This window comes from Lepidochelys olivacea (genome assembly GCF_965140295.1).
Source record: "Lepidochelys olivacea isolate rLepOli2 genome assembly, chromosome: 2".
NCBI lineage: Eukaryota > Metazoa > Chordata > Testudines > Cheloniidae > Lepidochelys > Lepidochelys olivacea.
This window is the reverse complement of record NC_140412.1, coordinates 29,637,259-29,665,240: the sequence shown is the minus strand read 5'-3', so window position 1 is coordinate 29,665,240 and position 27,982 is coordinate 29,637,259. Positions and strand designations below refer to the sequence as shown.

Sequence of the window (27,982 nt, the reverse complement as noted above, 5' to 3'; positions counted from 1 at the left end):
AGCTTTGATTGTGGTGGTCTTATTTTGCTGTTTTTCTTTATTAATAGCCAATAAATTGGAAAAAAATGTCCAGAGACTTTTAAATCCCAATACATGAGCCAGGATCCTGGATCAAAATATAGTGGACCCAAATAGGTTAAGAAAGATCAATGAATAAGATCAATGAGCTCTGTTTCTGTGAGTAAGCTACTTTTCACTGACAGGTTTCAGAGTAACAGCCGTGTTAGTCTGTATTCGCAAAAAGAAAAGGAGTACTTGTGGCACCTTAGAGACTAACCAATTTATTAGAGCATAAGCTTTCGTGAGCTACAGCTCACTTCCTCAGATGCATATCGTGGAAACTGCAGCAGGCTTTATATATACACAGAGAATATGAAACAATACCTCCTCCCACCCCACTGTCCTGCTGGTAATAGCTTATCTAAAGTGATCATCAGGTGGGCCATTTCCAGCACAAATCCAGGTTTTCTCACCCTCCACCCCCCCACACAAATTCACTCTCCTGCTGGTGATAGCCCATCCAAAGTGACAACTCTTTACACAATGCGCAGGAAATAGCTCAACTTGATTGTCATGCACATTGTGTAAAGAGTTGTCACTTTGGATGGGCTATCACCAGCAGGAGAGTGAATTTGTGTGGGGGGGTGGAGGGTGAGAAAACCTGGATTTGTGCTGGAAATGGCCCACCTGATGATCACTTTAGATAAGCTATTACCAGCAGGACAGTGGGGTGGGAGGAGGTATTGTTTCATATTCTCTGTGTATATATAAAGCCTGCTGCAGTTTCCACGATATGCATCTGAGGAAGTGAGCTGTAGCTCACGAAAGCTTATGCTCTAATAAATTGGTTAGTCTCTAAGGTGCCACAAGTACTCCTTTTCTTTTTTCACTGACAGTTTGTTCCAGCATAATTACTTGGAGGCCACTGACTGTATTATTATTCTGAAGACAAAAAAAAAAAAATCTCCTCCATACAGCCTGTACTACATGTTGCATAGGCTCAAACTGATAAATACTGTCAGAAAGTTCAAATTTCACTTTAAAAGGAGGAATGAATTAATACTTGAAAGACAAGATTCAGTTTCCATAGAGGAATCAATTATCTTTCTTTGGTTTCAGTAAAGATATAGCCTTGAAGAATGTTAAAGCATCAAGGCAGAATTTCAGCAATGGAATTTATCTTTTACCTCCAGCAGCATTTCTGGCAATTACCTTTGCTCTTAGGGTAATAATTCAAAACCTTTAAAGGGTTTTCACTGCAGAGAAATTATTTTTGCTACTGTTGCCTTCCAAATTTAATAGGTTACTTTATATCTTAGTGTTTGCACAGTGCTATTTAGCATCTAAGTAGTATTCTTGTAATTCACATTTATATACAGGTAAACCCTAATTTTATGGATTAACTGCAAAAAAACCCCAAAGCTTTTGTAAAGCCAAAGATTTCATAAAATCTGGAGAAATAACAAGCCTAGTGAAAGGCTGGAGGCTCCAAAGTTGTTTTGAATTAAACAGTTTAATAAAAATGAGTTCATAAAACTGGAGTTTACCTGTAGTTCCTTCCATTTCAAAGTATCTCAGTGTGCTTTACAAAATATTATATATGCCCATAGAAGGGTAGGAAGTGAAATAAAATACTATATTCATTTGAAACTGTAGTGATATAATTAGGTACTATAAACAGAACATACTTTTCCAAATTAGAATTAGTCCAGGACTGCAGATCTAACACCTCCCCTCTTACAAAAGTATGAAGGGATCTTTAAGATACACACTTGGCCAGGACATAGTTTTATATCATGTATGAAGGACTGGTGATGTATTAGCATGAAACCCCCTACTACTATGCAGCGGCATTGACGTCGTTGATCTAATCCTCAGGGCAAATAATTTAAATTGTTGCCTGCTATCATCCCATGACCTTTTTCAGCGTTGCAGTTCTTCAGGTTTCTCACTCCCATTCAATATATTTGCTTCAAATTAATTTTCCCAGATTAATTCATTTACATTTTTCAGGTGTAAATCTCACTTTGTTATATCTCTGTAACAGTGTTTGTAAATATGTAGTTCAAGGACATCTGAAAATATGATTCATATGTTATTTACTCCTCACTCCATATTTTTAAAGGAGACTTTTAAAAAGGCCAGACCTAAAATTCTGTACCTAGTGTTTTGTAACTGCCCCTTGTTTCAATCCTGAACTAGTGCCAAGATTTTTGCCATCTTGTTTAATTCCATGTTTGGTTATTTTAAGCAGAGACTGTGCTTCTCTTTTCTATTTCAGTACTTGTACCCTCAAAAAAAATGAATAAATAAAATAAAAGGTCACCCATGATCTTCATTACCAGTTTTGATCTCATGGCTAGTTGTAGATCCTTTGGGTCAAGTATGGCCCATTTCCACTTCTTCCGTTTCTGTTGCTCCTGTATTAATTGCGTGCATCTGTGATGACATTCCCTTCATGAGCATTATCCCTGAAAATTTATTCTATGCCCACTAGGTAATACTATCCCTCATTTAGAGTAATTTCTATTTCTTCTTGCCTATTTCCCCATATTCCCTTTTTGTGGCATCGTCTGGTTCAAGGGACTACACATGTCACCACTGAGAAAGATACTGCCCTAATCAATGCAAACACAGGGGACTATAGACATATTCACTTTGGGCCAGATCATCTGCTGACTTCAGTGGAACTATGACTATTTACACCAGCTGATGATCTGTTCCCTTGCCTATAAGAGGAAGTCCAAAATCATGTCAAAATGAGTTCCTAAAAGGTCCTTGATGTTCTTGTTAGACAGCTCCTTTCTGTATTGGTGGAGATTCCTGCCCTCTCCTGGTGATGTGACACAGAATTTTGTATACTGCAAAATAGCAATATGCAGTCCAAATCCTTTCCTTTAAAATGACTTGGATGAAAGCTGGATTGTGGTAGTCAGTTGAGGATTCTCACCCAAATACATTAAATTGCCAATTAATGCACAAGTTGGAACTATATAACTCTTCAGATTACTATACTGCTCCATAGCCTGGCTAGAGCTCAAATAGCCCTAGTACTAGAAACAGCAAAGTATATCTAAACTTGGGAAATGTCACTGATCATTTGGAATTAGGCTTAAACATCCCTTTAAGGGCTTTGATATTGAAGAGAAGGTCAGCCTTTGTGGGCTGATGGGGTCTTACGTTTATTGTGAAAGTCATATTCTAATATGAACTATAAAAATGAATGGGATTGATTTTTTCAAACATACATCCATAATATTAAAATATGCATATAAGAATTTGTCTTTTTCCTAAAAAATAATTAGTCATCTTTATCTATCTGTTGTCCCTTGTCTTATTCTTAGATTATAAACTCTTTAGTACACATACCATCTTTTTGTTCTGTATTTGTACAGCACCTAGTGACTAGGACTACAACAGGGTCCTGGTCCATGAGCTCCCCCTAGGTTGTATGATAATACAAATAATGAATAATAATAACAATAATTCCAGCAGGTAAGAAAATATCTAAATATCTCTGCATTGTGGAAACCCACCATGAGGGCCATGTATGAATTTTGACAGATATGCACAATGGTTACTTGACATTCAGCTAATCATAACTTTGAAAAGAGTTTTGTTACATAGACATTTTCTTTATAAATGAAGAGTAAGATGACAAAGCTCTGGAACATTTATCCAAATAATTGTAGACAATGAAAGTATCTGAAAGTCATATTTAAAACATAACAGATACATTTTTGTGGCTGAGAAATACATACCACATTATTATTTTTGGGTCTGTCAATAATATCTATTTAGTGTAACACTGTATATTTATAAATATTTATATTATTTTATAATACCATGCTTCCTGACTCTCATCTCATGTCAGTGTTGGTCAGGAGCAGCAACTGCAGTGAATTCAGTGGAGTTTCACCACTGCACAACTAATTTGAGTAAGTTCAGGATTGGGTATTATGTCTCTATGGACAGAGACAGAAGTGTGCGTGCACACACACACACACACACAGATTATTCCTCATCAGGATCAACTATATTTGTTCACATAAACTGTGACTGGGACTGTACATTTATGTGAAATGACCCTGATAATGAGAACCAAATATTGTGCTGAGATAATGACACCGAGATAATGAGAAAAGGCGAATATGCCAAGATATGATAGAAAGCAATGTCAGTGCAGTTCATACGGGTATATGTTTGTTTCCATTTTATTGTATAAAAATTACAGATTTCAGAGGCAACTAAGATCTTTCAGCATAAATATAAACCACAAAATGAATTCTTCCCCCTCCCATTTACACCATGCTGTTATCTCAATTGAAAATCCTTTTTCATCAAACTAAAAACACAAAATAAAAACTATTCTCATGTGTAATTTGGGGGGGACTGTCATTACCATTTGTAGACTGTGGTACCATCTGAGTTCCTTAATCTAAGAACTGTGGGAACCTCAGCCATTCATGACTACTGAGTTAGGTTATTAGCTTTAAAATATCTCAACTGGAATTTAAAATGAAAAATGAAAAAAATGGGCTTAGTTATCAGATATATAAGTCATTGCTTTCTTTCAGAGATACATTTTTTGGTATTGCAATTAAGGTTTTCGCTTTCTTTTCTTTTTTATTTTTAATTTAACAACCCAATGTGGGTTAAATTCAAGTCACTTAGGGCAAGATTGAGATTTAGCTTCAGCCCGGAGGAAGAGGTGGCATGTGGCTGCTCCTGGGGAGGAACTGTTATCCTGGAGTCTGTTCCTTCTTTGCTTCCAACTCATTAGTGGGGGAAAGTAATTTACTGCAGCCCTTTAGCTGGAGCAGCTTGCTTCCCTCCCCAGGCCATCTTAGCTCCACTGACTGGCACACTGGGGGTAGGTAGACTGTGATAGTGGGATGGAGGATAGATTTTACTTCCCCTACTCTCACTTTCTCTCCTGCATGGCCATGTAGAGCTAGGATACAAATCAACCTATAGGCATGGAGTGTGGCTTTATGGTTAGAACAGGAGCTCAGGGGAGCTAGGTTTTATTTATGACTGCCACTAAACCACTTACAAATCTGTGCCTCAGTTTATCCTTCTATAAAATGCATATATTACTGTATAATCAACCCCCAGGAATGCTGAGAGGTTGAATTGATTTTCTGTTTTTCAAAATGCTTTGAGATCCTCTGGATAAACGTAATGTATAGGCACAGAGTATTATTGATATTATATAAGCAGATCTGCTTCCTCTAGGAAAGCTTAGTATCCTGCCTCAATTTAGACCATCTCAGATGCATTTTTCCTACTCTCTGCCTTTATACCTGCCCTATAAATGCCAATCATTCAAAAATTAATCTGATTTACTTTACCAATGGGAATATATCAGTGATGTATAGTTAGCATAATTTTCCTCTCCAGCAGCTTCTGAATGCAGAAAATGGGAAAATATTTAATACTGAGCTGGATGCTCTAACTCAAATTTGACTCTTAGAACATTTTTGCATTATACAGATAGCTTGGAGCCTATATAAGGGAAGTAAATCCATTACACAATAAGAGAGAAAATACAATTTTTAGATAACCATGTTGGAAGGACAAGTATAGAATTCTAAGAACCATTTGGAGAGAATAAATTAATGACCTTTCCAGATTTAAAAATGCAATTTGACAAAGCATGGAAAATGAGCTTAATATACTGGACGATAATTAATCCAAAAGTCTAAAACACATCTTGCCCCCCACAAAATGTGCACCTCAGTCAGATGCTCAAGCACTCAGATTTGCTCTCACAACTGAGCTGAAGGTGCAGAAATGCCTGTGGAAAAAGTAAGGGCATAATTAAGTTGAATGGCTCATTCAATGTCTTTTCTATTTTTTCCAAACATTTCTTCTAGACACAATAGCACAAAAATGGTTGATCTGGATATCTGATGTGCCTGCAAACTGAACACTATTAAGATATAGTGTTGCCAAGAAGGCCAATGGCATTTTGGGATGTATAAGTAGGGGCATAGCGAGCAGATCGAGGGACGTGATCGTTCCCCTCTATTCGACATTGGTGAGGCCTCATCTGGAGTACTGTGTCCAGTTTTGGGCCCCACACTTCAAGAAGGATGTGGATAAATTGGAGAGAGTCCAGCGAAGGGCAACAAAAATGATTAGGGGACTGGAACACATGAGTTATGAGGAGAGGCTGAGGGAGCTGGGATTGTTTAGCCTGCAGAAGAGAAGAATGAGGGGGGATTTGATAGCTGCTTTCAACTACCTGAAAGGGGGTTCCAAAGAGGATGGCTCTAGACTGTTCTCAATGGTAGCAGATGACAGAACGAGGAGTAATGGTCTCAAGTTGCAGTGGGGGAGGTTTAGATTGGATATTAGGAAAAACTTTTTCACTAAGAGGGTGGTGAAACACTGGAATGCGTTACCTAGGGAGGTGGTAGAATCTCCTTCCTTAGAGGTTTTTAAGGTCAGGCTTGACAAAGCCCTGGCTGGGATGATTTAACTGGGAATTGGTCCTGCTTTGAGCAGGGGGTTGGACTAGATGACCTTCAGGGGTCCCTTCCAGCCCTGATATTCTATGATTCTATGATTCTATATTACTCAGCAGACATTTTGGTGGGTTGGCTTTCAGTCCTATCGCTATTTAAATCATCATCATAATCATCATCATCCTCTCCACACCATAGGTGCATAAGGCAGAAGCCAAACAATAAAAATCATCCCTATCCTGGGCTTATTTTTTCAGCCCTTTTATGTTTTGATGTTGTAACGCTACTTCAGCCATTAGTGCACTATGGACTGTGACTTTAGGTCACACTTTCCATCTCTTATCCCCAGGTTGCCAATGAAATACTTGTTTAAGTAGCCTGTTATTGGGCATTCTTAAAAGATGTCCAAGAGACGTCCTTCTCTTCTTCCATACTATCTGTATTATGGAAGGTTGTCGTGCATAGTCTAGGATCTCCCCATTACTTACACACACACACACACACAGTGAGAGAGAGAGAGAGAGAGAGAGAGAGAGCTGGCACACTAGCTTCTGCTATAGTTAAAGCTGTCTAAGTATTTCTATTCTAAGATTTTCCTATCAGGGAAGGGTTACACACTTTCTGAAGGACAAAAAGCCTTCCTTAAAGTAGTTCTTATAACTGGGAAAAGATTAGATGAAAGTGAGTTAATTCCATGCTTCTGTAATTACCTCTGTGTGGGATCTGTTCCACCTCCCTTCCTGAAGAGAGAGCCTCCAGGAATTTCTACAACAGAAATAATTTCCCTACCAGAGGATATAGGAATAAATTAGTATCCCTTCAAATATTTGGTGCTCAATGTGTTCTATATTCTGTCAGAAAATTCCCAACATGCTTTATTGGTAAGTGTGGATGTTTGGGACCCTACTGTGCTCAGGTGGTCTCTTCAGATTATTTTTGCATATAAAGAGCAAAAGATAATACTTAAACTGGCATTGACAGGAATTCAGCAAAGAATTTTTGCTCAGCCATCAGAGTTTTGCTTTTAATGGGAGGTGCAACCCTACTTCCTGCAATCTCCACAACTTCATATCATGGAATCCTGGGAAGGAACCTCAGGACATGCAAGCCCTCTTCCTCATTTGGCTGGCTGCTTCATTTCAGAGCTCAGCTATGGAAAGCCTTCTTAGGACAGAAGAATTGCTTCCCCATTAAAATGCTGAAGGGAACTTAATGAGCATCATGTAACTTCCAATATAAATTTCATGAGCCAAATTGCTATATATGATGAGAGGGCAGGGTTGATACCACAACTTTGCTGTTGGAAAGTGGACTCACAATGTCAGATTAAATAAATAAATAAACCATCCTCTCTTGAATGAGGTGAAGGCTCTTTTGCTTCTGATCCTTGAATGCTTGTATAGTTTAAAGGGTGGTGTATTTCCATTGGATACTGACCCTTTGCTTGTCCATATTCCATTGCTTCTCCAACCTGGATGAATGTTTATATCTGTAACTACCAATTCCATATTATTTGTATTTCTTTCCTTGTTACCCCTTACATCTAAATTAGACTCCCTTATCTAGTGTGGCAGACCACCACTTAGCCTTTTTGCAGCATTTACATGTTCAAAGCTCAGCTCTCCGTGACTCTACTTGCAACTGTGAGTGCTGAGTCCTGGGCTTTCAAATTAAGCACCCATAAAATAAGGACTATAACATCTGAAAAGTTTAGTTTAAGACCAGATTTTAAAGATATTTATACATTGCTCCATTCAGTAAGTAATTTAGACAGATAAGTCCTCTTTTCAGAAGCAATGTAGGCATTGATTTCAATGAGAGATGATTTTCTTAAGTATTTTTGAAAATCCCACTAGTTGCCTATTTGCATCTTTAGGTGCCTAAATTCCTTTAAAAATCTGGCACTGAAGGCTGTCTGTAATTCTGAGCCGAACTCTGGAAGAGGCAGGGACAGAATCTAATTCTCCAGAATGGTCATCCTTCCTCTTCCTGCAGTCCCTTGCTTCATTCACTACACACCTTCCAACCTCTGCAGAAAATGAAGTGGTGTTCTACAGACAACTATGTCATTAACTGCACAATCCTGATTCATGCCTTTTGTTCCATCCAACCAGTGCACTGAATGAAGCAGGGGTCCTGTGGAAAAAAATATCATGGAATCAGAAGGCCTGTATCAAGGATTGCCAGGTGTCTGTTTTTCGACTGGAATGCCTGGTTCAAAAGAGACTCTGGTGGCTTCAGTCAGCACCACTGACTGGGCCATTAAACGTCCGGTCAGTGGTGTGGCAGGGCTAAGGCAGGCTCTCTGACTGCCTTGGCTCTGTGTGGCTCTCAGAAGTAGTGAGATGTCCCCCGTCCAGGTCCTACACGTAGATTCAGCCAGGGGGCTCCGCACGCTGCCCCTCGCCCCAGGCACCAGCTCCACAGCTCCCATTGGCCGAGACCCATGCCCAATGGGAGTTGAAGGGGTGGCACCTGCGGACAGGGCAGTGCGCAACGCTGCCTGGCTGCACCTCCGCGTAGAAGCCGGAGGGGGGAAATGCTGCTGCTTCCGGCAGTTGCCTGAGATAAGCGCCCCTGGAGCCTGCACCCCCTCCCATGCCTGAACCCCCTTCCTAAGCCCTGATCCCTTCCCATCTGCCGAATCCCACAGCCCCAGCCTGGAGTCCCCTCCTGCACCCCAAACCCCTCATCCCCAGCCCCACCCAGAGTCTGCACCCCCAGCTGGAACCCTCACCCACACCCTGCACTCCAACCCCCGTCCCAGTCTGGAGTCCCCTCCTGCACTCTAAACCCTTCAGCCCCAAACCAGAGCCCTTTCTGCTCCCCAAACCCCTCATCCCCAGCCCCACCTCTGAGCCTGCATCCCCAGCCAGAGCCCTCACCCTCTCCCATATCCCAACCCACTGTCTCAATCTGGAGCCCCCTCCTGAACCCTGAACTCCTAATTTCTGGCCCCATCCCAGAGCCTGCACCCCCAGCCAGAGCCCTCAACCCCTTCCACACCCCAACCCCCTGAGCCAACCCAGTGAAAATGAGCAAGTAAGTGAAGGTGGGGATAGTGAGTGATAGAGGGAGGTGGAATGCAGTGAGCAGGGCAGGCTCCCCAAGAAGGGGCAGGGCCTCTGAGAAGGGGTCTGCCTCAGAGAAGGGGCAGGGCAAGGGTGTTTGGTTTTGTGGGAGTAGAAAGTTGGCAACCCTAACTGTATCACAGTGCATGTGGACAAAGAGATTGAACTACGGTTGCATGGGTAACTTTAATTCTGGCATCACCTAACTTTTGAGTGCTTCCATATGTTGCAACCTTAACATATTAAATATATCGTCTGTATAATTACTAGGTTTCTGAAAAAGCAAACTGCAGAAACAGAAATTCCATGATGTGGAATCCTACTGACTACTGGCTTAGAACCTTTAGATCTCATCCATTCTGCAACTTGAGCTAACAGAGTAACTGCAGAGATAGCAGTAGTAGGTTGTTATTCTTCAGGTGGACCAGAACTAACCTAGGATGGGACACACACTTTGCTAGTGAGTTTCACCGGTATTTGCTGACAGCAGAGGAATGGTGAGACTCAGGAATCTTTTCCATTCTCTTCTTCTGCCCTAGCTTGACTCCTTCTGCCTGTGTACCCTCCAGCCTGTTCCTGTTCCAGTGGTGTCTCTACTTCTCCCACACAGCTACTTATTCTTGTTTTCTCTGACTCACTCTGTGCTCTTTGTTGAAGTCTCAGTCTCATTAGGATTTAGTTGACAAACTCTGAGCACAACTATACTGAACATGTGCAAACTGAGATGTTTGCAAATGATATAATATAACACCTTTGGATTAAAAACAGTTTTTGTAAAATCTCTGGGAATTAAAATAAAATCATTTTCTTAACACTTTTTTTCCCAATTAAAATTCATTTCCAAATTAAACAAAATATAGCAGCATTAGAATAAAAGTTTCCGTAATATAATTGCTTCTTTTATCTTGGAATAGAACAGCCTTTTAAAATATAAACGTCAGAATACTATCCCTGATTACCAAATTGTTTAATTAATATAACCTTTACAGAATGACAATATTATATATAACTTTGACCTTATTTATTAGCCTTCAGTGAATTATTCCTACCCTCCTGCATTATGCTGCAGCTTGCAATTTCTACATTATCTCAGAAATAGAAGGCAATATGATGAAACTCTTGTCATCTTTCACCATTAAAGTCAGTCTTATCAAAATTAATATGTCAAGGAAGCAGGCTTTATTTAAAAACTGGTCATGGATTATGCACAGTATAATTGACCACTTCACAACACAATAAACCCAAATTGTTTTTAGTTTAACTAACATTTTTGGACTTTTAGTAAATCCAATAAATATTACATTATTTCAAGGAATGCCTGACAGCCTTGTGAAAATTTCAGGTAAAAATTTTCAGTAGGTTATTATGGATACCAGTTGGCAATTGGGTTTTGAAATGAAGCAATGAGTCTATTGTGCTACTGATTACTGGAGGTACTCATTTTCCAGCAGAAATCAAAAGAGACTTGTAGAAACAAACCAACCAGCGCTCCCACCACTAAAAATGCTGAATCAGAGGAATCTGACGAAGCCTACTGGAATCTCCAAAAAACAAAAACAAAAAAACAAAAAGAACATTTGGTAACAAAAATATAGCATCTAAAAATGTGTAATGATGTCGTTCCAGGAAACCTAGGCCACGATCCTGCATTTGCAATCTCCTGGTTATACCTTTGTATTCAGATGAAGCCCTGTTGATTTAAATGGGAATCCACCTAGATGAAAGGGCCCAACCACAAGGATCTGATTGCAGGATCACACTCCCAGGGAGAAAGATCATTCACTGAAATGACCTAAAAACGTGAATCCTTGGAATTTACCTGTGAATGATGAGAGACAGAGAATATCTGCCTACAAGAGTCTATTTCACAGGGATCCAAACATGCTACAAATTATGTAGTCCATTCCTAGTGTGCTAAAAGTGACTGCAGGGTTGTTTGGTTTGTTTCTTCTTTGGTTAGCTCCATTTACATTATGCTATGAATTTCACTGAGAAGCAGACAGTGAAATTCAGCAACTGCTGGAGTGGAAAATACTTTGACTTTTTGCACTCCAACTAATCAAAATAAAAGGGATCAAAAATCATACATTTATCTGAAAAAGATCACCAGGAATTATTCATCAGGAATTCCCCAGAATTGGAAGAAATTCCTTCCCGACCTCTGGTACATACATACACACACACATTCACTGCATAATATTCCTTCTTAATGTAAAGGCCATTGGTAGGGAGTGATAAGACACTTAGCAGTGAAACTCCCTAAGGATGAGGATTTAATCAAGGAAAGTCTCCACCAGAAATTGAGGGAAAGCAACAGGAAGCTCATTATAGGGTAATCACTCTTAGCAAACTCCCGCAAAGTTATATATTGGATAATTAAAGCATTTTACAAAGTGGTGAGAAACCTGTTAAAAAGAAGTACCAAAGGCTACTATATCCAGTATAAGCCTAGGTATTTGTCATATGGAACACAGATTCATATATTTTAATACAAGATGGAGCCATTGTGATCACCTAGTCTGACTTCCTGCACGATCCAGGCCAAAGAACCTCACCCAATAATCTCTGCATTAAGCCCGTGATTTCTATTTGAGCTATAAGATATCTTTTAGAGAGACATACAGACTTGACTTAAAGTGACAGAGAATCCATCAAACACAATGTTAAGTTGTTTCAGTGGTGAATTATCTTCAGTATTAAAAATGTGTGCACTTTTTCTAGCCTGAATATTTTTTCTTTTGAAGTGGGGAGACCAGAATTGGACACAGAATTTCAGCAGTCTCACCAATGACATATATAGAGGTACTACCATCACCTTCTTCCTACTTGATATCCTCCTGCTTACACATTTGAGGATTATATTTGTGGTTTTAGCAACAACATTGCATGGGGATCTCATGTTCAACTGCTTATCTGCTATAACCCCTAAACCGTTTTTAGTGTCACAGCATTCTAGAATAGAGGCCCAATTTTGTTAGTGTGACCTACATTAATTTTTTCTAGATGTTTGTCCTGGCATTTATTAAAATAGATTTTGTTCAAGTAAGTATAGCTGCTGTGACAAGGTTGGGCCAGATGGCTACAGGAGTGTGATAGAAGGCAGATATATTAGCCCCAGGTTAAGTGGGGGTCCTGTTTATGTCCCATCTCAGCTGTTCCATGATTCTGTCTGGGATCAGTGTTAAACTAACCAGTTTATAGTTTACCTGGGTCATTCCATTTACCCAGTAAAATTCTGGCATGACTCTGGCTTTTTTCTTCCTACTCAATTTTTCTCCTGATTGTTTTCAGCTTTAGGAATGGGCTTTTTAAAGCAACAGATTACTGGCTGCCTTTATATTCTGTTTGCACATAAATTAAATTAAGTCATAATCCCCTGCACCTGGGAAGCCATCTATTCTTAGGCCTGTGATCAATTCATCTTTATCTACCAGAATGAGGTCTAATATAGTATTACCCTGAGATGGATGCAATACACTTTGTGCTAGAAAGTTATCTATAGTTTTAGGAGCTCCAATAATGTTTAACTGGTGGTAGCATGAGACCTTGAGTATATGTCCCTCAGATTGAAATCTACATAAGGTATTTCTCATGTTGAAACAAAATAGCTAAGAATAAAGGCCAAATCGTGCTTGCTTTACTTCTGTCATCAATGGATCCATTTCCATGAGTAAAAGTAACAGACATGTAAGATGACAGAAAGTAAATATTTGTTTTCATTTTCTCCCTCTGAACTTCATTTAGTAGAGGTAGCTAATTGATAACTTGTGTGATAAATTGCTCCCACTGATAAGACTTCCATTAACTTTATTAGGTGCAGCATTGGACTCTTGAAGAACAGATATCTTCAAAAGAGTGTGACCAAATGCTTCATGAAGCAGATCTAAAGAAATGATGATTCTCAGCCAGTATAATTGTAATGTATGAATGACCAATAAAAATAAGTAAATAAAAAGGTCAATAGTTTCTTCAGGAAATGTGCAGTGCTGTCCTATGATGGTGCATTATTTGTTGTAGTTATGAGATAATTTATTCCAGCACAGAAATATTTTTGAAAATTATTCTCTAAACTGTACTTTGCAATTGGTGACATTTTTCCAAATGTGAAGTGGAATTTGTATATTAGAAACTATATTGAGACATTATGACTAAACAACTATGTAATGTTCAGCATTCACTGTGCATAAGTAAATGGGCATGGTCATAATTTCTTCCATCTCCCCTTACTTCAAGAGGAAACTAAGTTACTGAATCCTTTTATAGGGTGTGGTTTACTTCCTCCTCGTGCTCAGCAATGCTGTCTGACTTCCCGCCTCATACCCACATAGGGAAATAACAATGTCATAGAGCCCCACCCCACTCCTAAATTCTTTTGTTTATTTCCCTGTGTGGCCACATCAGTCATATTCACAATCGAACACTAAGTATCTAGTTCAGAATTCTATCTTTTTCATCTATTGTAAAAGGGGGAAGAACTAGGTTTTAAAAACAGAACTGGCAGAACAATTAGGAAGGGCATACAGTAAGGCTGATAACAAGTAAATTGTTAAATTTATTTTAGAGAAATAGTAAGTTGCTTCAATTCATAAATGTACATTAAATACTTAAAGAAAGATTATCGTAGCATTTCTTACCTCTGCAGATAGGAACTGGGAAATCCCATGATGCTGTGTTCACTGAGTTAGCTATGCAGGTAAGCTGTGGGTGGCCATCCAAAATGTATCCAGTTACACAACTGTAGTGGATTTTATCACCAACATCAAATTTCATACCAGACAAGATACCCTTTGGTGGAATTCCTGGATTGCCACAAGAACTACTCTGTAACTCTGTAAGGGAAAATATGAATTTATTAATTATCATTTTTATATAAATCACTGTCTATACTATATTAACTATTTGTAAAAGTAAATTGTGACCATTTAGGGCAGGGGTGTGTCTTCATGTGTGTTGGTACAGCACTTAACACAATAATTTCCCCACGCTGATTTGGCCCTTTGAGAGTGTGGTATATTGAGGACGGTGTTGGAATTTCAAGCTATGTAAGGGATATATAACACAGATATGCCTTCAATGATTCAAAACTACTGATTCCTTCTGGCCCTCAAAAACTAGAAAAGCTATTCTCTGTTTACCCCAAAATAGGATCCACCTAAGAAGTAAAGAGAATAACAAAACGGTTCATACTGTGTGAGACACTTTCTCTAAGGACCCACAGATCAGCCAAAGTTGGGAGTTCCTCTCCCCAAGAAAGAAACTAAAATGGCTAAATGAGGGTACTGTTAATCACCTAGGCAAGAATCCTTCATAATTTCCATATGGATAAAACCTCTTTCTCCCTCCCAACCTACCTAAAAAGAAATCTAAGTTACCAAGGAAAAGTGACATATTGCCTTCCTATGCAAAGTGGCTCATTGCACATTGAGTGGATTAAAATATGGGTGAGGAAACTGCAAATTAAGCAAATTAGATATGATTGGCTGTAAGATGGAACATCAAACTGGGTAAACTGTTACCCCAAGAAATCCAAGCCACATGATTTCACCCCAAATTATAAACTGTACATTCTTTTCCTTGTAAATCAAATATACCATGGATAATTTTTCACCCCAAATTAGGATCTGCAGAGTTGCTTGCCTTGTGAGTCAGATCTACATCATTCTATAAATAATGACACCCCAATGTTCCACATTCTAATTACAGGTAGTGGGTGAAAGTATTTCCTTTTACCAGTTTTTAAATTGCCACATTTTAATTTCATTGAATGTCCCCTTGTTCTTGTGTTCCGAGAGAGGGAGAACAGAAGCTTCTGTTGATAGATATTGCAACCGCATGCAAAAGCTAAAATAATGGGGAATGATTAGGCCAAATGGCCAAGACTGTAACAGCTCCAGAGAAGTACCACCCCTCAGATGGCTTGCATATCCTGGTTCAAGACAGTCCCAGAGGAGAGGCAAGACACAAAAAAAGGACTAGGAATACAAAGGGCAAGCTTGAACCGAGAGAGTTTCAACAAATGGACTGACCTTTAGTCCAAGGGGGGACCCAAACCTGTTCAGGGGTTAGAAGGGCTTTAACCTGCCAGGTCCCTATAGGGCTGATGGGTCACTTCTGGTACGTTTAGTATGTGTCTAGATCTTTTATTGTTTTATATGTTTTCTCTGTAGGCTTTTGTCTTTTTTAATAAATATGCTCTGCTTTGAAAGAACAGTTTGGGTCACTATTATATCATTGACATTGTCCTTGGAGAGAAACTAAAGAGTAAGGGCTGACCATTTGTCAGATCCGCTTAGAATAATCAAAGTGAAGTGCAAGTGGACTGCAGCCTAAAACGCCCCTGGTCAGAAAGGAGATGGACTTGGGTCCCTCTCCAGAGAGGTGTGTGCAAGAGACCTGAGCACAGAGAAGACCATGGAGTGGGAGTTAAAGGTGCAGATACCCTGAAAATTGTGACATTCCTGATCTATTTTCTTTATACCTTTCATTACTTTCTCTACTTTTATCATGTCCTCCTGCTTTTTTCTCCATTCTAAGGGAAACAAGGTGAAACTTTTCAATCTGTCTCCATAAGAGTTTTTTATGCCTTTGATCACTGTTGTCTGCCTTCAAAACCCCTCTATCTCAACCACCTTGATCCAGTGTTTAAAGTGTGTGTATATGTGTGTGTGGGGGGGGGTAAACAGACATGGGAATTTTTTTAAACTCAAGGGGGATTGCTGAGGGACACAGAGATTCTACCACTGCTGCTACCACATACAGCTCCCAAGGCACCACCCATGCATTGGCCTGTCAGCCCATCTTGGAGGGGAGCTGTCATAAATATAAAGGGAAGGGTAAACACCTTTAAATCACTCCTGGCCAGAGGAAAAGCCCTTTCACCTGTAAAGGGTTAAGAAGCTAAGACAACCTTGCTGGCACTTGACCAAAATGACCAATGAGGAGACAATATACTTTCAAAGCTGGAGGGGCGGGGGAAACAAAGGGTTCTCTCTGTCTGTGTGTTGTTTTTGCTGGGACCAGAGCAGGAATGCAGGTCAGAACTCCTGTAAAAAGTCAAAAAGAAAAGGAGTACTTGTGGCACCTTAGAGACGAACACATTTATTTAAGCATAAGCTTTCGTGAGCTACAGCTCACTTCATCAGATGCATTCAGTGGAAAACATAGTGGGGAGATTTATATAGAGAACATGAAACAATCGGTGTTATCATACACACTGTAATGAGAGTGATCACTTAAGGTGAGCTATTACCAGCAGGAGAGCAGGGATTATCACTACACAACCTTTTGTAGTGATAATCAAGGTGGGCCATTTCCAGCAGTTGACAAGAATGTCTGAGGAACAGTGGGAGCTGGGGGAGGAATAAAAATGGGGAAATAGTTTTACTTTAATGTAATGACCCATCCACTCCCAGTCACTATTCAAGCCTAAGTTAATTGTATCTAGTTTGTATCCAGTTTGCAAATTAATTCCAATTCAGCAGTCTCTCATTGGAGTCTGTTTTTGAAGTTCTTTTGTTGAAGAATTGCAACTTTTAGGTCTGTAATCGAATGACTAAAGAGATTGAAGTCTTCTCTGACTAGTCTTTGAATGTTATAATTTTTGACATCTGATTTGTGTCCATTTATTCTTTTACGTAGAGACTGTCCAGTTTGACCAATGTACGTGGCAGAGGGGCATTGCTGGCACATGATGGCATATATCACATTGGTAGATGTGCAGGTGAACGAGCCTCTGATAGTGTGGCTGCTGTGATTAGGCCCTATGATGGTGTCCCCTCAATAGATATGTGGACACATTTGGCAACGGGCTTTGTTGCAAGGATAGGTTCCTGGGTTAGTGGTTCTGTTGTGTGGTGTGTGGTTGTGTGGTGAGTATTTGCTTCAGGTTGGGGGGATGTCTGTAAGCAAGGACTGGCCTGTCTCCCAAGATCTGTGAGAGTGATGGGTCGTCCTTCAGGATAGGTTGTAGATCCTTGATGATGCGTTGGAGAGGTTTTAGTTGGGGGCTGAAGGTGATGGTTAGTGGCATTCTGTAATTTTCTTTGTTAGGCCTGTCCTGTAGTAGGTGACTTCTGGGTACTCTTCTGGCTCTGTCAATCTGTTCCTTCACTTCACCAGGTGGGTATTGTAGTTGTAAGAATGCTTGATAGAGATCTTGTAGGTGTTTGTCTCTGTCTGAGGTATTGGAGCAAATGCGGTTGTATCGTAGAGCTTGGCTGTAGACAATGGATCATATGGTGTGGTCTGGATGAAAGCTGGAGGCATGTAGGTAGGAATAGTGGTCAGTAGGTTTCTGGTATAGGATGGTGTTTATGTGACCATTGCTTATTAGCACCATAGTGTCCAAGAAGTGGATCTCTTGTGTGGACTGGACCAGGCTGAGGTTGATGGTGGGATGGAAATTGTTGAAATCATGGTGGAATTCCTCAAGGGCTTCTTTTCCATAGGTCATCAATGTAGCACAAGTAGAGTAGGAGCGTTAGGGGACGAGAGCTGAGGAAGCGTTGTTCTAAGTCAGCCATAACAATGTTGGCATGCTGTGGGGCCATGCGGGTACCCACAGCAGAGCCACTGATTGGAAGGTATACATTGTCCCCGAATGTGAACTAGTTATGGGTGAGGACAAAGTTCAGCCACCAGGTTTGCCGTGACATTATCGGGGATACTGTTCCTGAGGGCTTGTAGTTCATCTTTGTGTGGAATATTGGTGTAGAGGGCTTCTACATCCATAGTGGCTAGGATGGTGTTTTCAGGAAGATCACCGATGGATTGTAGTTTCCTCAGGAAGTCAGTGGTGTCTCGAAGGCAGCTGGGAGTGCTGGTAGCGTAGGGCCTGAGGAGGGAGTCTATATAGCCAGACAATCCTGCTGTCAGGGTGCCAGTGCCTGAGATGATGGGGTGTCCAGGATTTCCAGGTTTATGGATCTTGGGTAGCAGATAGAATATCCCAGGTCGGGGTTCCAGGGGTGTGTCTGTGCGGATTTGTTCTTGTGCTTTTTCAGGGAGTTTCTTGAGCAAATGCTGTAGTTTCTTTTGGTAACCCTCAGTGGGATCAGAGGGTAATGGCTTGTAGAAAGTGGTGTTGGAGAGCTGCCAAGCAGCCTTTTGTTCATATTCCAACCTATTCATGATGCTGACAGCACCTCCTTTGTCAGCCTTTTTGATTATGATGTCAGAGTTGTTTCTGAGGCTGTGGATGGCATTGTTTTCTGCACGGCTGAGGTTATGGGGTAAGTGATGCTGCTTTTCCACAATTTCAACCCGTGCACGTTGGCAGAAGCACTCTATGTAGAAGTCCAGTCTGTTGTTTCAACCTTCAGGAAGAGTGCACCCAGAATCCTTCTTTTTGTAGTCTTGGTAGGAAGGTCTCTGTGGGTTAGTATGTTGTTCAGAGGTGTGTTGGAAATATTCCTTGAGTCGGAGATGTCGAAAATAGGATTCTAGGTCACCACAGAACTGTATCATGTTCGTGGGGGTAGAGGGGCAGAAGGAGAGGCCCCAAGATAGGAGAGATTCTTCTGCTGGGCTAAGAGTATAGTTGGATAGATTAACAATATTGCTGGGTGGGTTAAGGAAACCACTGTTGTGGCCCCTTGTGGCATGTAGTAGTTTAGATAGTTTAGTGTCCTTTTTCTTTTGTAGAGAAGCACACAAAGTGTGTGTTGTAAATGGCTTGTCTAGTTTTTGTAAAGTCCAGCCAAGAGGAAGTTTGTGTGGAAGGTTTTTTTTTTTTTATGAAAGTGTCCAGTTTTGAGAGCTCATTCTTAATCTTTCCCTGTTTGCTCTAGAAGATGTTGATCAGGTGGTTCCGCAGTTTCTTTGAGCGCGTGTGGCACAAGCTGTCAGCATAGTCGGTGTGGTATGTAGATTGTAATGGATTTTTTACCTTCAGTCCTTTTGGTATGATGTCCATCTGTTTGCATTTGGAAAGAAAGATGATGTCTGTCTGTATCTGTATGAGTTTTTTCATGAAGTTGATAGACTTCCACTCCGTACGGCTAAATTCAGTGCCTTGCATAATGACAGGTTTCAGAGTAGCAGCCGTGTTAGTCTGTATTCGTAAAAAGAAAAGCAGTACTTGTGGCACCTTAGAGACTAACAAATTTATTTAAGCATAAAAAGTCAGTAAGCAATCTAGTTAGATATGCGTTAGATTCTATTTTGATTAAATGGCTTATAAAATAAGTTGTGCTGAATGGAATGTATATTCCTGTTTTTGTGTCTTTTTGTAACTTAAGGTTTAGCCTAGAGAAATTCTCTATGTTTTGAATCTGATTACCCTGTAAGGTATTTACCATCCTGATTTTACAGAGGTGATTCTTTTACTTTTTCTTTAATTAAAATTCTTCTTTGAAGAACCTGATTGCTTTTTCCTTGTTCTTAAGATCCAAGGGTTTGGGTCTGTGTTCACCTATGCAAATTGGTGAGGATTTTTATCAAGCCTTCCCCAGGAAAGGGGGTGTAGGGCTTGGGGGGATTTTGGGGGAAAGACATTTCCAAGTGGGCTCTTTCCCTGTTATATTTGTTAGATGCTTGATGGTGGCAGCAATAAAGCCCAGGGACAAAAGGTAAAATAGTTTGTACTTTGTGGAAGTTTTAACCTAAGCTGGTAAAAAAAAAAAGCTTAGGGTTTTTTTCAGGCAGGTCCCCACATCTGTACCCTAGAGTTCAGAGTGGGGAAGGAACCACAGGACAGGAGCAAAGTTGAGCTTGGGGAGCAGCTGATGTAGCAGCTCTGGAGGGACCTGGCCAGGTGCAGTTTAGAAGTCTGGGAGTGGCCAAAAGAAGCCACAGGGGGCATGGAACCAGCCACCCAGCACTTTATAGCCACAGGCTCAGAGCCAGGCTAGCAGTGAGGGAAGAAGTGAGGAGGAAAGGGGATGGGACAGCAGAGGCTGCACCCCTGAAATGGGCCCCAAGATCTTTTTTCACCCCAGAAGAGACCCCAAGCCATCACTTCACCCAACCTCAAGAAATACCTTTACCCCATTGTCACTTCCCTCTTAATCTCCCCAAGAGAAATCCCCAATCTATTGTAATTTCATCCCTAATTCCTGAGGGAGACCCCTGACCATTTTCACCCCTTACACCTTTTCCCAGATAGACCCCAAATCTCACTGAATGTGACTGCACCCTCAGCCCATAACCCCAGAGAGACCCCAAAACACCAGAGACCCTAAACCCCAGAGAGACCCCAACCCCACTGAATCTCACTTCCTATACCCAGAGAAAACCCTCAATCAAACTTAATTTCACTGCACCCCAGTAGGATCTCTATGTCCAGAGACCCCCAAATCCCAGAGAGACCCCAACCCACTGAATCTCTACACCCCTCAGCCCTCAAATCCAAGAAGGAGATCCTGAAACCCAGCAAATCTCACTGAACCACCAGCCCCCTCTCCTCAGAGACTCCAATCCTAGTGAATTTCACTGCACCTTCAGCCCTCTATCTCCAGAAAGAGCCCAACCGCACTGAAACTCATTGAACCCCACAGATGTCCTATTCCCAAACTCACAGGAAGTATTTTGTTTCAATAATTTGTATGATGCATGTTGTCTAATTTGTATGATGCATTTAACACAACAATAAATACATATAAACAGCATAATGAACTAAGTTTTAATGCAATTATGTGATATATGTATAAAAGAAATGGTGAATTGTCTGTATCAAGTGCATGAAAATCTTACTTGGCTGGGGTTATGACAGACCCCCCTCCCCCTTTTTCTGATCACTTTAAGTACTGCCTTGACCTCAACTTTTAAAAAGAGGGATGCATTCAAAACTAATCTTGTCCCAAATCATTTGAAGCTTTATGCAATAATAGATTAAAATCCACAACATCATTTGCATCCAGAAATTAAGAGGAAGCCATGTAAAGGTTAGAGTACTACTGGATTTTGACAATTATGTTAAAAGCTACATATCTAAGGTATTTCACACCCACATCATAGTACTTTGGTGTTATCATGCAGCATATCTAAAATCAGGGGATAAAACTGTATTAAAAAATTTCCCCTCTCTCCTAAAACAGGGGATATTTCCTTGTATTGGAGTACTTATTACTACATTAAGGCAACCTAGCCCTTCATGACCCTTTGTTGTTGAGGGTCTTGGAACAACTGTAGCAAACAGTAAAATCCCCATTCAAAGCAATATTCCATAATCTGGTTATTTAAATACACACACAAAACATACAAGTTGTGACATGATGAACCACAAATCTCATTGAAAAAAATACTTGCAAAACTATTTTATAAAATCATACCTGTTTGAAATTCATTATACACATGCTAATTTATCATGTTCCAGTTTTTTATTTACAAGAAAAGCATACCCTATTACATCCATTTTCTGGTAGCTCTCCTAGTTTATTCAAATATTAATAATCAAAATAATTATATTAATTGACATATAGAACTGGGAAGAAACCTTTAAGAATCACTAAATTCAATTTGGTCTAATTTACACAATACAAATATAAATCTTCATGGGATCTGGGAAAAAATCCATTGTTTATTGTTAAAAAAAATCTCGCATCTAGTAAAAACTAAAAAAGACTAAACAAACTGGTACAAATTACAACTTTTCACTCGATATACAGTATTGAGTCTCAAGCACAGATAATTAATCAATCAGTTAGTTAAAGATGCTTGAACAGGGACTTTGAACATACTGTAAATTTGAATTGCATCCAGCAGATGTAGTAATTCATCTTTCTCTTCTTTATTAGGCACAATGCACTGTAAAAGCATGATCAACTCTGAAAGCAAACATTCTAAACTACACATACATATGTAGATAAATATTTGATGTTCCATGGAGTTTGTTTTTTAAGTCAGTCACTAAAGCTGATATATATTTGCGTACCCAGAAATAAATAATTGATATTTCAAATGTAAGAAGTTAGTTGTGGTAGTATGGGACATGCAAATTCTGAGCTAAAAGAGGAAGCTAGATATGCCAATAACCACAAGTTTTTTCATCTCACTGTTTTCTATGAAAGTGTAGGAGGTTTACAACATAAGGGTGAACTTCTCCTCTGGGCAGAGGTTAGCCTAAAACCAATGTATCATGTAATCCCGATTTAGTTTACGTGGGATTTAAGCACTATATATGTGTGGTGCTGGCCCTCTACACACAGATGAAATCCAAGCTACTTCTGCTATAGTGTATGCTTCTTTATATTTGGAAACACATGCTCTACTATCTCCTGAATCTATTATATGAATAGCGGAACCTAGCTAATCTGAATTCAGTGAGGGACATGCAATGATTTTATACCAAAAGAAGGACAGGAGACATTTTGCATGGGTTTAATCAGGCTGCAACTTTATTATTAGATGGGACTACCTGGCAGATAAAAGTATACAGTGCAGGTAAAACCTATTTATTCCACAATTACTGGGGGGGGGGGCTTTCACAAGCTCCCCCTCTTTTTCTATCCAGGTCCCTCCAGCAAATCCAAAGGTGTGCTATAATAATGGGGGGTTGGCTCCCTGCCGTATCAATCATAGGAGTCCCCAACCCCCTCCCCCAATTAATTCCTTTAACGAACACCTCTTTCTAAGTCCTTTTCCAAACCATTTATCTGGTCACTGTATACCTTTCCTATGGAGTACCTGCACTGGACATCTGCCCCACACTTACATAATGAGCTACCACCCATCATGCCATGCATGAACAGAGCCTACTGTGGGGAAGGCGAAAAACCCCCCAACTGCACCCAAACCAATATGGTGGCAAGGGAAAAATTCCTTCCCAGTCCCACTCAACAAAGAGGCTGTTAGCATAATGCCCACAGCAGGTCTTGACCAGACCTGATATTTTACCACCTAAAGGGGAGGGAGGGTGGGTGCTGCCTCAGCCTGCTCCGTGTAAAAGGGAGGGTTAAGGCACAGCCCCTTTTAAGCCCTTCATTCCCAGGGGATGAGTCAGTGCCCACGCTGATTCATTTACAGCAGTTTTCATCTATCCCACACCCCAAAGCCAGAAAGCAATTCCCTTCATTTGGCCAGCCAGACAACCCCCTCCTGCTTAAAAGTGCAGTGCAGTCATTGGCTAAATGGAGAGAGTGGCTGGTATGTGCTGAAGATTTAAGTGCCTAAGAACCCAGGCCTGGAGGCACTCCCTGCACATAACTTCCATTAAATATAATCAGAATTCCTCCTGTGGAACAGATTGATAGGTGAGCTGTGTGTTTATATGTACACATGTCAAACAAAAGACAAATGTGAAGTTAAAGAAAGGTTACTGATATGACCCTGTTTTGGACAACAAGAGTTGAGAAGAAGTGACATTCAAGGATTCCAGGTTCCACTGTGATAGTCATCATGCCCTAAAAATAGTTTCTTAATTTTCACTATACTCAAATAAATATATGCCTTGGGATAGTCCTTTATTTTAATTCTGTACTGAGATGTATCACAAGTAGAGCTTGTGAAAAATTTTCCATCAAAAGGTTTTCTTATAGAAAATGACTTTTTTCCCTCAAAACATGAACTTTTCTTTTCTCAAAAGCAAAAACAAACAAACAAAACCTTAGTTTTTCATTAAAAGCTGTGCCTTGTTCTGATGCTTTTATCTAAAACATTATGGAAATGGTCACTGAACTTTTTCATTTACTGAAATTGAAAAATGTTGATAACTATTTTGAAAACATTTTTTATAAACATTTTGAAAAAAATATTTTTTAAATTCTCAAAAAAATTAAAAATGAAAAATGGTCAGATTTGAACACTTTGAAATGAAAATAACTGATTTTTTTTTTCATTTTCCCACCAGCTCTCTTTTTGGATTACAAGACCTTGATGTGGAAGGGACAGAGATTTTCCACCAAAGCAACCGATACAATAACAGAAACGTAGTTCTGAGAATGAAAAAGAACATGAGCTAATTAGAGTTGGTTATGAATTTTCTGTTGAAATGTTGACACACTCTCTGCCCTCCAAAACACAGTCTCTCCCCCCACATTCACAGAACACACTCCCTATCACACTCCGCCTCTCTCCCCCCATTTGAAAAGCATGCTGCAGCCACTTGCACACTGGGATAGCTACCACAATGCACTGCTCTTCATGGCGTTGCAAGAGCTGCTAATGTGGCCACACCAGTGTGCTTGCAGCTGACAGTGTAAACACACAGAAGTGTTTTCCCTGCTGCGGTCTCCGAAGGCTTGTTTAACTCCCAGCGCTCTATATCGGCAAATGTAGCCAAGCCCTCAGTCTCTGCTCAAGGAACATTCCCAGTGATTTAAATAAGAGACTTGTCCAGCTAAAGACTTCCAGATTTTACCCATAGTCTTTATAAAAAGACGAGTGGCAGGTTTACCCTTGTAAACATGGCATTGACATTGCTATATTAACAATTTCTTGCAAATATTCAACTCAACTCACAAACTACATTATACTATCATAGATTCGTAAGAGGTCAAAATGGTTGCATCAGAAGCTCTTTAATGACCTGAAAATCAAAAAGGAATCTACAAAAAGTGGAAATATGGACAAATAGCTAAGGATGAATACAAAAGAATTGCACGTAGGGTCAAAATCACTTAAGGCACAGAATGAGTTACACCTAGCAAGGGACATAAAAGGCAATAAGAAAATGCTCTTATAAACACATTAAAGCAAGAGAAAGACAAAGGAAAGCGTTGATCACTACTTAGTGTGAAGAAGAGCTAATAACAGACAACATTAAAAAGATTAAGGTATTTAATGTCTATTTTGTCTCCATCTTCCCCCAAAAAGTTAATAGTGACTGGAATCTTTACACAATTAATATTAACTGTTATTAATTACTACAGGGGGAAGAAATACAAGCCAAAATATGGGAAGAACATGTTTAAGAATATTTAGATAAATTATTGGTATTCAGGTCAGCAGGGCCTGACAAAATTCACCCAAGAGTACTTAAGGAACAACTGAAGTAACCTTGGAACCATTATGTTTGAGAACTCATAGAGGGCAGATGAGGTCCTGGAGGATAGGAGAAGAGCAAATATGGTATCTATCTTTATAAAGGGGAACAAAGAAGACACAGGGAATTATAGACCAGTCATGCTAACTTAGATACTTGGAAAGATACTGAAACAAATAATTAAACAATCAGTCAAATTGGGAGGATGAGTGAGGGAGATTCCAGATGGGTCTGTCCTGGGTCCAGTACTATACAATATTTCCATTAATGACTGGACAATGGAATGGAGAGTATTCTTATAAAATTTGTAGAAGTAGGGGTTGCAAGCAGTTTGGAGGACAGGAATAGAATTCAAAAGGACCTTGATTAATTGGAGACTTGGTCTGAAATCAACAAGATGAATTATAAAGATAAGTGCAAAATACTACAGTTAGGAAGGAAAAAATCAAATGCACAAATACAAAATGGGGACTAACTGGCTAGAATTGTTGAAAAGGATCTGGATACGAGCAAAGGCTAATATCATTTTTTGTTGCATTAACAGGCGCATCGTATGCAAGACACAGAAAATAACTGTTCTGTTCAAATAGATGCTGGTGAGGAATCAGCTGGAGTACTGTGTCCAATATTGCGTACCGCACTTTAAGACAGATGTGCACAAATTGGAGAGAGTCCAGAAGAGAGCAACAAAAAATGATATAAATTGAGAAAACCTGTCCTTTGAGGAAAGATTAGAAAAACTGGCCACATTTAGTTCTGAGAAAAGAAGACTGAAGGGTAGGATTTGCAAAGACTCTTCAAATATGTTTAGTACTGTTGTAAAGAGGACAATGATCAATTATTCTCCATGTCCACTGAAGGTAGAACAAGAAGTAATAGGCTTAATCTGCAGCAATAGAGATTTATGTTGGATATTAGGAAAAGCTGTCAAGTAGAAGATAAGTTAAGTGCTGGAATAGGCTTCAAAGGGAGGTTGTAGAAATTTCATCCTTGGAGACTTTATAAAGAACAGGTTATATAAACTCCTGTCAGGGATTATCTAGGTATACTTGGTCCTGCCTCAGCATGGGGGGATAAACTAGATGACCGCTCAAGTTCCCTTCCAGCTCTACATTTCTATGATTTATTTCTATGATTTATGACCATGGCCACTGACATTAATGGGAGCTGTGATATAGCATGGCCAGAGGGCAGCAGGAGAGTGTTATTCCCTGTAGAGGGAAGAAAGTTTGAGCACCTGAAGCCAATTAAAGCCCCTGAAGCCAATTAGAGCACCTGAAGCCAGTCACCTGATAACCCCCCCCCCCAGCTTCAATCAGAGAAGGAAAGGAGTTGAAGCAGAGTGGATTGGTGTTAGAGCAGAGAGCAGTTTGGACGGAAGCAGAGGAGAGTTTAAAGAAGTGCTGCAGTGGGCTAAGAAAACTAAGACCCTAGGTAAAGGGACACCTGATTTGTGCAGAGGGCCAGCAGGACAGGGAAGTAGTCCAGGGAAAGGAACCGCTAGTTCAAGCGGTTTACTGCTATTCCTAGGCCCCTGGGCTGGGACCCGGAGTAGAGGGCGGGCCCAGGTCCCTTTTCCACTCCCCTCCTCTAGGACACTAGTGGGGCAGTTAATACCCCAGTTCAGGGGTGAGAAATGGTGCCCTGAACCCTCCCCAAGAAGAGAAAGCGTGAGGCCCATCACAGCAGTGCTGGCAATTTGCCACAGAGCTGTTGGCGATAGTATTGAAAATTAGATCCCTTATTTATGTGCCTAAATATGGAGTTAGCAGCCTGGTTTTAAGCTTCCACTTTACAAGAAATTTTTGCTGCATATCTTTATTATTCATCCCACATCTTACATATGACACTCCTGTTAATGCAGCTCAGAATATTTATAGGATCCTTAAAAGGGAGACACTCTCAATATTAGCTATATCATTTCTTGTGTCCTCACTCCCTGGAAATCTCTATATAAAATATCCTGGGATAAAACATTTTGTTCTGAGTTCAAAAGTATTTATCTGGTTTTTTTACGTCACTTTGGAAATGCAACAGTGAAACCTGGTATATTTGGATCTTCCAAAGGAGGAATAATTCACATGCAATGTATTGAAATGCTGCACTGACAGGAAGAATGGTTCTATACTGAAGTCTTGTTTCTGATTTCAAAAGCTGAATGAAAGTGTTTGCATGTGTTGGATAGTGTGAGTTCTCAAGTGTCCTAAACTCAGGAAGAGAAGACGTTTGTGGTGTTAGAAAGGTTTGACTACAACATAGCTTTTTTGTTCTGCTACATAAAACATAGTTAGGCCAACTTTTGCAACTGATTTTGGAACACTGTTTTTTCTGAACGTGCCGCCCACAATTGTTGCAGAACACTCTTCCCACTTTCTGTTTTGTTCTTACTTGCCTGTTTTCTCATTGGACCTTATCTCTTACCGCTTTGAGCACAACAATAATTACCTTATGACAGATTTCTACACTAGCAGAAGTGATCAAAAGTGTGACTGTGCTGGCATATTATTGTCCTCTAAGAA

The 27,982-nt window shown here is 40.1% G+C and overlaps 1 protein-coding gene across 2 annotated transcripts in view; it reads right to left on the bottom strand.

Moving 5' to 3' along the window:
• CSMD3 (CUB and Sushi multiple domains 3) overlaps positions 1 to 27,982 on the bottom strand; it is a 1,240,207-nt gene that overhangs the window by 913,033 nt on the left and 299,192 nt on the right. For both annotated transcript variants that reach the window (XM_084620231.1, XM_084620232.1), the window contains exon 4: positions 14,179 to 14,373. In XM_084620231.1, the coding sequence (XP_084476357.1) occupies positions 14,179 to 14,373 (195 nt within the window). The remainder of the gene's footprint in view (positions 1 to 14,178; positions 14,374 to 27,982) is intronic.